Below are 10962 nucleotides of genomic sequence, written 5' to 3' on the forward strand. Positions count from 1 at the left end.
TGTCATTTAAAAGTTCTGTTACAATACTTACAATTGTCAATGTCAAAACTGTTTGAAACAAGTTTGTTCCTGTTGAATTTCGTTCTGTGTGCTTTACTTTTGAACTTATTATTCCAATTTAATTAAACTATAACATTATAACACAATGGCAGACCACGACGATTTTGAAGATAGCCAATATCCAGACAACGACGAGTTTGTGCCATATGTGACGGCCGGTAACCTGGGAAAAAATGGCGCGAAAGTCACGCTGTGGGGCAAAGTGACGAAAGTAACTGCTAGTGAAGGATTCTATGTGAAAACCGTAGATGATCAGGAGGTCCTTATCAAATTAAAGCATCCTTTGAATGAGCCGCTAGAAGGCTGGTACGAGATATATGGCGTAGTTCATGGGAAGGCGGTGATGTGTGATGAATATATTCCATTCCACGAAGAAATGACGAAGAACATCGACCTCGAGGGCCACAAAGCGCTGGCGAGGTTGTTAGTGGCCATAGACGAACCTTGGAAGTTGGGAGATGAAGAAACTTCCGTAAAAAGTTCCATGTCAGGAGTTGTACCAATGGAATGAAACTACCGGCTGTTGATAAGAGTTTTATTTCAAGTGTCCTCTATTGAGTGATAATTTATAAGGAAACATTTGATTTGTATTTGTAACAGTGTTGTATTATACACATTCCACAGTTCTTATTCTAATACATAGTCAGATTGTGAAAGTAAATTAAATGGATCCAGCTGAATTCTCCGTCTGATCTAAATAAATTATAACTGAAATAAATATGTTTAATCATTGTGAATTCAATCAGTATGTAGATATTTGTGTACTGTTGATTATACATTTGAATAAGGAAGGAACCCATGGTATTTAATTAAAGTTACTTTTAACTTACTTTCTTAGTATATGAAAATCTACATCGCTGTCATCCAAATACTATAAATTTTAATTCAGTAAAGATTGTAAAATCATTCAAATTGTTATGTGATTGTTTGTATCCACTGGTTTAATATAAGTTTTTGCCAATTGAATTGGTATATTGTATATAGTACATTTTCTAATATAAGGTATTTTTTCATAATCATGTCTTATTATTTCACAATTATCACTGGACTTAATACAGTAGAACTTCAATTATCCGAATTAATGGGGACCGGGACCCATTCGGATAATCAAATATTCGGATAATCGGATTTTTTTTAAAAAATTGCCATTGAAGAGAATAAAAGCTTTTTGATATTGCACTATTTTTTATTGAATTGAATTTAAGTTGTAGGCACAACGGCAAGTTAAGACAAGTCAAGTCAAGACTTGAAGCGCAAACACTGGCTTCTGGCGAGAATAATAGCGCACTTAGACTTTTTTGGTCAATTTTTGTGATTCGGATAATCGGCGATTCGGATAGTCGGAGTTCGGATAATTGGAGTTCTACTGTACATTATTATAAATGAAACTAAACATTTTTATTCTCGCATAGAAATACTTAGTTTAATTGACACAATATTTGGCTTACAATACTAATATTTTACTTATTTTAATAATTTGATATTCCACTTATTTAAACTACAATTATATATTATTGTTATCCATCACCTAATAATTCACTGTCTAAAATGCCCAAGGTAATTACTGTGCAACAAAAGCAATATAAATCATCTTAAGTTAATAATTAAAAATCTAAAGAGGTACACAACATATATTATTAAAATTTAAAATATAAGTAAATAAATAAGAAATACATTAGGTATCAGCAGCGATCATCACATTGCGTAGCAATTCATTAAATATTTCTATTTTTTATTATCTTTATTCATTTATGGTCTATTTCCCTTAGTGTAAAATAAAGCCTTAGCAAAATTTGTCTTATTTTTAGGTTTAAATTCATTTCCTTAAACATGATGGCAAAATTGTCTCGTTACTAAGCAGACTGCATCCAGCACTGCACGCGAGGGTAGGCCCTGATATCGTTGTCCTTGTTGCGACGAGCCACGTTGCGCATGCGCACCTCATGTTGTACGGCATTCGATAGTGCACCCTCTATGCAAGTCACTGGACGATTCCTATAAAGAAATAACGTATTGTTTTCAGTCCATACCTAGAAAGTCTACTGATATAATGCCCTTTAGGTAACTAAATAGCATAAGTGAGTGTGGGCAAGCCATGCTTCCGGAGTGATACCACGGCGTCGTAAAAAACGGGCGTGAAACTGGACTTACCTCATCGTCCCTCCACCCACATCTAATCTATCTAAAATCTAATCAAAAAAGCTTGGCAACGCATTTGTAACTCCTCTGGTGTTGCGGGCGTTCATGGGTGGGGCTGATTACTCATCATCAGTCCTCCTGTGATCCTCCATAAGTTTGCTGCCCTGACCCATAAAAAAAGCAAGAAAGGTAATAAACGCTTACGCCTTGATGTCAATCTTTGGTGCGTCCGTCCTTATCTTCATGCTCAAGGGCCTGTCTTTGCCCTTCAGTGCCAAGTCCGTGAGGTACCGCTTGATGTAATTCTTCAACTGAACATTTTCCCTCATCAGCTTGGCCTTCTCTGTCCGCAGACATATTGTTTGCACCTTGGCTCTGTTCACTTTCAGCAGGAATTTGTCCATTTTGCGATATTCTTTGCATTCGTCCTTTCGGAGAGAATTTTGGAAATTAGTAGGTGATTGGTATAATTTAGTTAAATCATGTTTATAACAAATCGTTGTTACGCCCCCACTAGTTGTCTAGTGCGACCACGGCATTAATGCTTAGTTTTTTTTATTATTTAAGCGGGGATAATCTAATGATTTCTCCCGTCTTGGACGCGGCGAGAGGCAGTGTCAGACTCTTACTGACTGAAAACCACCGCGTTTCAACTATTGCTTTGCAAGCCGGAACCCCAGTAAACCCGTTAGATAGTCCGCAGCTGGGGATCCGGTAATGAGGTAGTCTAAGTTCATACTTACAATCATATCCTTATCCAGATGTTCAAAGTCTACGGAGTCCATGTCGTATTCCACATCTTTGGTCAGCTCGTCGCCTTCGTGTTCATATTTACTGCAGATTTCCGATAGTTGTATCACCTTGTTTAGTTTCTCGTACAAATCTTCTAGATGCTGAAAAAATACCAAAATAAAGCAGGTACTTACATAGACCCGCACAATGGCCTTGACTATGATGAACCATGCCTAGCAGTACAACTAACGCTTTTTTTTGATGGGGGAAAATCATTCAATGACTTCTCCCGCCTTGGGTGAGGCTAGAGAGAGTGTGTCAGAATCTTACAACCGGAGCCCCGGTACTTGGTGTCCATATAATGGGACATGACTCGTTGCTGTTTACTGAAATGTTCAATGTGAGAAATGGATAAAATTGTGTATTGAGTTCGTATTTTAGAATTAATTTAGAAATCACTGACAAACGGTGAAGGAAAACATATCTACTGATATAACTTCGATTTATTTCTGCAATGCGATTCTGTTTTGCCAATCCATGTAGTGCAATCGTGGTGATCAATAGGTAATACCTGTGCACAGCAGAAGAACTATTCGACATTGAAGACAAACCTTGATTGCATCCTGGCTGGCATTGACCATGACATCTAACTGCTGGTTTCCCTTGCTGCTCTCAAGCTTGGAGTCCCTCTTCATCTGCAAGTATTTGCGCGCCAGTTCTTCTTTGCGATTGGCCATGCGCGTCAACTTCTCCGTCATCGTGCTGGTCGTCTTTTGCCATTCATGCTGTAGGTTCGTTAGGGTCTCCTGAAAATGAGGTATAGAGTTGTAGGCACAAGGTTGTTATACAAGGTGTATATGCTACCTATTTGCCCTCAAATGACCGAACTAAAGTTGGCATGGGTTATGCATCAGAATTAAAATGTAAAGTATTTTTTAAATGCTAATTAGACGTAAGATGTCAATCCTACAACCAGAAATAAATTAGTTCGGAGATTACTGCATATTGCATCTATGTAATGTATTGGGCTTAGTGAACAATTTGCTGACTCTTGTATCTTTGAGAGTCATTAGTAGGTACTAACTAGGTAAGATGGTAAGGATATAGATACTCGTATTATGTTGCAGTTCCCTATTTTAATTCCAATTAACAAAATTATACTGTGATACTTACGCTCGCAAGTTGTATTTGGAAGTCGTTCCTGGCGATTTCCCTTTGATAGAAGTCGTCCTTCTCTCGTAGGCTGTGATAGTGGCTCATGATGGGGTTGTGTTCCTCCTGGTACGAGTTGTACACCTCACGGAGCTTGCCCCAGTACATCTCTATCGCCAACTGCTTTGGGGCGCAGAAACTTCGCAGTTCTTCTTCGTGCTGTAGTAATTATAAAGTACGAACCTAATTAGTTAATTCATGAAATATTTCTAGGGGCGTTTTGAGGCTCCTAATCTGTTGAATCATCCCATGATCCGTGAAAATGAAGATGAGTAGTCTTTATAACAAGAGGATTGGTACAATTTCTTCTATAGCTTTAATCTGCTATCAGTGGTTTCTTACCAGAAAAATAATAACCTACATAGTTTTATCTTTTTGTCAATTCCGTAGGAATATACTAAATAGCCATTAAAAATAAGGTTGTCGTTGACTTCAAATCAGTGATTTGAAGTTTTCATGATTTTCTACGGGTAATAAAAATAAAGCGTACAAAATCATGTTTTGCTACGTTCATCAAAACAAGATTCCGACCTTCGGTAAAATGATGTATCAATTAATCGCGGCTGAGGTGTCAAAGCACAGGAAATTGGAATCATCCATGGACATACATATTTGGACCGTGAAATCTATTGAATTAGGGACCTCGATTACGTCAACATCAACTAATACTGGTACTATATCTACTCATAAGAAAAACACCAACACGAGATTAATGTAGGTACTGACAAGTATGTTCTAAGGTACCCATGCGAAATTCTTTGCCAATTATATTTCAGGTACCTGCTGCAAGGTCCTAGCAAGGTCTCTATCTATGATTTACAGGAAGTTAAACGAGATTTTACCTAATTTACATGGCTTTAAGATACAATCTTAAACAAGACGACTAAATAGTCATGATTTATAGTCGTGGGCATCAAAACAAGCGTTTATGTCTGATACACTTGTTACGCTAAGTACTGACCACGCAATTTCCAATTGGCCACATGGTTTCCTGTAATTACGGTCCCTGATCCCAACATCCGACCGTGTAGACTGACAGACTGACAGCTGTGACTGATGAATGATGAGCATTGTTTGATATGATGAGAGATTAACTTGCACAATGTAATATGGAGATTTCAAGAATAAACGGTATGATCGTAACGTAACATCATCTCGATTGCTATTTCTTGGAGGTATGGCAGTTGTATGCAAGTACTCACTCTGTTTTTAGCAGTTGGATATTTGGATGGTCACAGGTCGTCCTAATCCAATTACAATTCTCTTAAACAATGAGAGTTGGTTAAAACAGAAATTATCCAAAAACTCATAACTGTTATTAGTGTCCTTTTCAATGATAACTGCAAATTAGATTTTGGATTGACTTGTTCCCGTATAAATAAGATTGCTAAATACAGTAGGTATTCCGGATAGTATCTAATTATCGTGATACCTACTTCCACGCAGCGTGACAGCGAGTAATATCTTGCCAGAAAAATACCTATGGCAATTTTTCCACATCGAACCTTAACAGTCCCAAAAATGTGGCCCAATTCAAAAGGACACGCATTAAGGACAGCAAATGTCACGAAACAATTAGTCATATTTGGATGGGGCTTGTCACCTTTTGTGTCTGGGGGAAGTGATGCGTGGAAGCCGTTATCATAAATATGGTGTAGCATGACCACCGGTGACACTGTTAGAGCTCGGGCCGCTGTGAACATGTGCCTCAAGTACCATGTGCTGGTACTCTGTGTGATACTTGTGGGGAGTTATGTAAGTCGATTTTGCTTTTTATGAAGAAGAAACTAATTAATTTCTGTCAAAAATGCAGTTTTCAAACTGCTACCAGTAAGCTTCTCAATTTTTAATATGAAATCAGAATATTTTAAACCTTTCCATAGATTAACATATTGTTCTTTCAAGTGAACTTTAATTGCAATATTTTATTCAGGCTTTAAACTGTCGATCAAGCGGAGGGCCTAAAGAGGCAGAGCTGAAGAATATTTATAAAAAATGTCTGAAGATGCAAGAAGGCAAGAATTCAAGCAAAGGGAACTCAGCTCAAGACTGGAAGGAGCCACGCGTTCAAATACAAAGAAACGACTGGGACCGAGGTCGTGTAGGGAGTAAAGAAAACAAGAACGGTAGGGATGATAGCAGAACGGGTGGTAAAGACAAAAAAGGAGATAGTGGTATGAGGGATAGCAGAAATGACATGATGGGCCGCAGAGAAGATATGATGAGTAGAGGTGATGATAGAAATGATAATAGGAAACATAGAACTGACGATCGAATGGGTAATGACAATGATAGGTCAGGAGGTAGGGGTAGAATGGGGAATAAGAATAATAGGAATGACATGAATGGAGGACGTGACGACAGATTTGGAAGAGATGACTATTTCAACGGAAGAGAAGATTTCCCACAAAGTGATGAATATGGAGGTGTAAGTAATCTTTTCCATGCATGTTTACCAGTTGTAGAAAATAATATAAATTAGCGATGTATTTTTAACACATTTTTCACTTAATTTATGTTTATCAGGACATGGGTCAATATAACAACAATTACTACTCCACAACACAGTCCTCCAGGAGATATAAAAGGGAGCGGCGTCCTAGTAACTCGGGGCAAAGGAGTCAGTACAACCCGAACAGCCACAAAATCTCAGGATATGAAGATAATTTCCGATCAGATGAGAGAAACACTACTGAAAATAATTCCAGCAAAGAGACAGACAACAAGTCGTGTGCGTTACATTGTTTCTTGGAAAATTTGGAGATGGTAAGTATTAGCTAAGTATTGTGTTAGTACGGTAAAAGAGTAACTCATAAAAAAATTAAAATATGCATAGAGATGAAGAGTTTGTCTAGTCCATTTTCATAAAATTTACCTTCTTTTAGTGAGCCTTCCTAAATGATGGTCAAGATTACTGTAAGTAGATAATATGTACTGGTTAATCATGATCATCATTGACGAATAGCTTGGTGATGAACAGAAAAGAGACAGAATGAAAGTATGCACTGCATTTCCTGATCTAGTAACGCATCTTGAATTATTAATGTAAAAAGTTCTAGTAATCAGACTCATCTAAAGAAATAAACGAACCGACGAAATTGTTAGTTAAAATTCTCTCATGCTAATTGATTTTGATTAGTTCAACGAGCTACGCAGCTGTTGAGATTAATTTCTTAATTCCTAAGACAGGGGAGGACGGCATGCCAGACAGATATCTGGTGACTCATGCCATCACGAAAGATGTGAAGAATGAGGACCTGAGGGATTTCCTCCAGGAGTCCATTGAAGAGTGCTTCCAGATTCTCGATAACGGTATGTATTTCTACTAAGCACTAAATAATGGGCTTTATATGAGGTTTTACGTAAAAAGAGACAGAAAAAAGCTAGGGAAATGTAAAAGGCCTTGATGACACGGACTTTTTTGTTCCAGAAAATACCGAAGATAAATGCGAATTTTCGAAAAACTTGTTGATTTGTCTGTCAGAGAAGGGAAGAGCTAACTGTGACGATTGGAAGGATGACTTGACGTTCTAGTAATAAGTTTCTAATTTATATTTTGTAATGTATCTATCTACTTAGATACCTATGCCTTATAAATGTATTTTGCGATATTCAACTTTATATTTTACATTGTTAATAAACGCTATATCAGCACTTGTTTTTCTTTCATTATTCTTAAAAGACCATTAACTTGGATCATTGATTAAAGGTAATTTCTAGGTACAGAGTATTACAAAGTGTGTAACTTGTGATATTCGTTGATGAAGTATTGAGATTATGGCAAACCTCTCTCATGAAGAGGAGGTTTATAGTCCAGCAGTAGCAACAACAAACGAAGCCACGGGCAAGGATGAAATCAAATAATCTTTCTTTCTTTCTTTTTCTCACCTCAAGTCTAGCATCATTCTTCTCCGTAGCGCGTTGCGTCTCTATGCTCTTCCTCAACATCTGGAAGTCCCTGTCCTGTATATACATGATCAGCTTTAGCTTGAACTCCGCTCGGTCCTGGTAGTCTATTATTTCCATTTCCTCTTTATCCCAGTTCTCTAGGAGATCGTTCTTCTGGTGTTCGTATTCTGCTTGCAGCTTGTCTAAGCGTTGCGTGCCTATATCTGCAATCAAGTTAAAAGTTGTATGTAGTGCGTAGAAAGTTAGTAGTGTGTAGTGTAGTTTACTTAAAAGGCCTAGTGCTAGATGATTCCGAGATACCGTGGGGCTCCGGAGCAGGTCTATTAAGAGGAACCGGTGCCCCTTACGGGTGTTGAGGGTGGCCACCGGGGTTTCAGTGAAGTAAAAATCCCACACTCCCTAATCTTTTATCCCCAAAAAGTTAGGCGCCTTTTAAAGGTTTCCCCCGTCATCAAAAAAAAAAAGATGATTCCGAGATACTGGATTTGAAGTGTAGTGTAAAATAATCAATTCTAGACTCTGTACCACAAGCTTGTGGTTTAAAATAGGTTTGAGAATAATAGCGTAACTAACGATAAGGGTAAGTGCTCTGCCTCTACTAAATCTTCCGAAGTTAAACTTCTTTTTTTTAACATATAAGTATTTCTACAAGACGAACGTTAGAGAATGATTTCTTACTAAGGAAATAGCTGACGTTTTCAGTGTGTGCCTGGAAAGCCCTTCGATGCTGTTCATCAGAGTCGTCTGTGGCCCTCACCAGCGTCTTTATCAGGCGATCCTTGCGCTCCACTAGGAAGTTGAAGCTGGCCAGCATGTTCTAGAAGCAATAATGAACCTACAGCTTATGGAAATTAAGTTGGATTTGTCTCAGCAATATGTATCAACTTAACATTTTGAATAATCGCTTTGCGGATTGTTAAGTTAATGTAGGTTTACATGATATACCTATTCAAAACAGTAATTTATGTTGGTAATTTACGTTCAATATTTTGAAAACCCAACCCTTAAATCATTAATATACACCTGATTCGTTTGACAACTTTTTAAACATTTAAATTATATAGGTACCTAATTCCCAATTTTCATGTCCGAATACCATTATTCTTATAACTACCATTTCAAATAATACAGTTGCGATAATCCACAAAATTCCAACAAAGACAATAAATATAAAAGCAAAAAAATAATGTTGTTCACCTGAATATCCATGGCCATTTGTTTGCATTTTATTTTCCGCAGGATAAACCTCCATTGCTGATTTATTTTCGCTGTGTTCAAACGACTGTAGGCCTCTTCTTTGTCTAATTTATTCTGTAGACACACAAAAATATATGAATTTTACAAATATGACATGATAATGTTGATTTTCATTAGGTAAGTGTTGTGTCAGCCGCTGGATGCAGGTCGCTTCCAACTGGCCTATCTGGAAGTCATAGGGGTAAGCCATGTTTATATTAGCAGTAGTTAGCAGCAAGACGTCCGTCTTATGCCTAATATGATGATATGATGAAGTGTTGTGTAGATAATTTAATCTGATCCTTAGTAGAGACCATCAATATCATAAGCGTTTCATTTAGAGGCTTATTTTTTTGGGGTGGAAATATCGTGTTATCGCTAGTATTTTTGTCGAGTAGCGACTATGTAGTATCTCTTTCTCGCTTTTGTCCCAAAATCTAAGCGAGAGCGAGCTACTAGACTAAAATATGGTACCTAGCGTAGTGCGAACTGTAAAAGTAAAGTAAAGTAAACACAATAAAATTGAATATGACCTTTATAAACCTGTGGATAAGTTCTTGTTTCCTCCGGCGAGCCTCCTCCTCCAAGTCGGCGCGGTGTTGCAGATACCTCGCTCGCTCCTCATCTGACATCTTCGCCAATTTGTTCACTTTGCCTTTCTTCCCCATTTTTCTTGTTTAGATTCTCTTGCTTTAAAAAATCATTAAATTAAATTATGGTGGTTGTGTTTCTTGAGGCAGGCGAAGTGAAAATGTTCAGTATCAGCATGAAGTCTGGAGGTGGAGTAGCGAGTCTGAATTTTGTCTGGTTTATGGCGATTGGCTCAATGCAAGCCTTTGTTAGGTAGCTTTATGTTGAATATTAACATGTTGCATCTTAATGTTTTTAGTAGATGACTTTTTATCGATTTTCTCATCACATAAGAGATGTTAAGTCGCATCGACGATGTGTGCTCACCCCTTCGGGCAATAAAAGCCGTGACGAATTGTTGTTATTGTATGTATAGATATCTTTTAGAAAAAATATGCGTTATAATTAAAATTCAAATACTTACCTTTGTTAAAACGTATTTTGAGACAAAAAGGTGATAGTTGTACTCCTAGACACTGTTACGTATACAGCTATTGAACTAACTAGATGCAGGTAACGCGGCAACATGACATTAGTGCTATTGATTAATTAAATATTCCTAACAACGGTGTTAAGCGTAACCTTGCTGTACTTATGGAGTCACCAATCAATGCTCCCACAGTTCTCCATGTTTTTCTTTCTTATCGACTAACTTATTCCTCAAAATGAAATTAGTTAGGACATGAAATAAAGTTTAAGTTGTGTTACTTAATATGATACCTATATAGAAACAATGGTTAACGTTAATTTTGTAGAAAACAACAGACTCATATATCAAATATTAATAATATTACAATAAATCTAAATTCAAATAGACAGAAATGCCAAATATTTAAGTTTTTATGGATTTTAGACGAATTACATTACATCTACAGCCAGTAGTAAAATAAAAATGTCTCGGTATGGTTTTTTCTTAACTAAAATTTATTTTTTGTTTTGAAATAATGAACGAAGTAGCGTGCAGAATATTTTTTATTAGGTACTTTATTTTTATTAGTAATACGACTTAACTCAATAAAATATTTAGCTATGCAACAGGTATGT

The 10962-nt window shown here is 37.0% G+C and overlaps 3 protein-coding genes across 3 annotated transcripts; 2 read left to right on the plus strand and 1 right to left on the minus strand.

The window, feature by feature from the left end:
- The first annotated feature begins 41 nt into the window (after positions 1 to 41).
- On the plus strand, positions 42 to 1076 carry LOC126912033 (uncharacterized). Its single transcript, XM_050702195.1, has one exon. The coding sequence runs from the start codon at positions 146 to 148 to the stop codon at positions 569 to 571; it is 426 nt and encodes a 141-aa protein (XP_050558152.1). The 5' UTR covers positions 42 to 145; the 3' UTR covers positions 572 to 1076.
- A 230-nt stretch (positions 1077 to 1306) lies between these two features.
- Positions 1307 to 10472, minus strand: LOC118269134 (dynein regulatory complex subunit 2). Its single transcript, XM_050702103.1, has 10 exons — positions 10343 to 10472; positions 9822 to 9978; positions 9250 to 9363; positions 8731 to 8869; positions 8032 to 8255; positions 4105 to 4302; positions 3543 to 3737; positions 2943 to 3092; positions 2404 to 2627; positions 1307 to 2055 (listed from the first exon to the last, which is right to left on the minus strand). Exons 2-10 carry the CDS (start codon positions 9954 to 9956, stop codon positions 1914 to 1916), a joined length of 1521 nt encoding a protein of 506 aa, XP_050558060.1. The 5' UTR covers positions 9957 to 9978; positions 10343 to 10472; the 3' UTR covers positions 1307 to 1913.
- On the plus strand, positions 5831 to 7715 carry LOC118269097 (uncharacterized protein DDB_G0290685). The gene is made up of 5 exons (XM_050702140.1): positions 5831 to 5898; positions 6077 to 6571; positions 6670 to 6909; positions 7329 to 7455; positions 7574 to 7715. The coding sequence occupies exons 1-5, from the start codon at positions 5845 to 5847 to the stop codon at positions 7675 to 7677; spliced, it is 1020 nt and encodes a 339-aa protein (XP_050558097.1). The 5' UTR covers positions 5831 to 5844; the 3' UTR covers positions 7678 to 7715.
- Positions 10473 to 10962: the final 490 nt, after the last annotated feature.

Source organism: Spodoptera frugiperda, chromosome 2 (assembly GCF_023101765.2).
Source record: "Spodoptera frugiperda isolate SF20-4 chromosome 2, AGI-APGP_CSIRO_Sfru_2.0, whole genome shotgun sequence".
NCBI lineage: Eukaryota > Metazoa > Arthropoda > Insecta > Lepidoptera > Noctuidae > Spodoptera > Spodoptera frugiperda.

Excerpts from the sequence above, each read along its gene's own strand:
- LOC126912033 (XM_050702195.1), top strand. The coding sequence starts at position 146 with ATGGCAGACCACGACGATTTTGAAGATAGCCAATATCCAGACAACGAC.
- LOC118269097 (XM_050702140.1), top strand. The coding sequence starts at position 5,845 with ATGTGCCTCAAGTACCATGTGCTGGTACTCTGTGTGATACTTGTGGGG. Across the intron at positions 5,899-6,076 it reads TGATACTTGTGGGGAGTTAT|GCTTTAAACTGTCGATCAAG; the intron begins GTAAGTCGATTT and ends TATTTTATTCAG. Across the intron at positions 6,910-7,328 it reads TCTTGGAAAATTTGGAGATG|ACAGGGGAGGACGGCATGCC; the intron begins GTAAGTATTAGC and ends TTAATTCCTAAG.
- LOC118269134 (XM_050702103.1), bottom strand. The coding sequence starts at position 9,956 with ATGGGGAAGAAAGGCAAAGTGAACAAATTGGCGAAGATGTCAGATGAG. Across the intron at positions 3,738-4,104 it reads TCCAAATACAACTTGCGAGC|GAGACCCTAACGAACCTACA; the intron begins GTAAGTATCACA and ends CCTCATTTTCAG. Across the intron at positions 2,628-2,942 it reads ATCTGGATAAGGATATGATT|GACGAATGCAAAGAATATCG; the intron begins GTAAGTATGAAC and ends TCTCTCCGAAAG.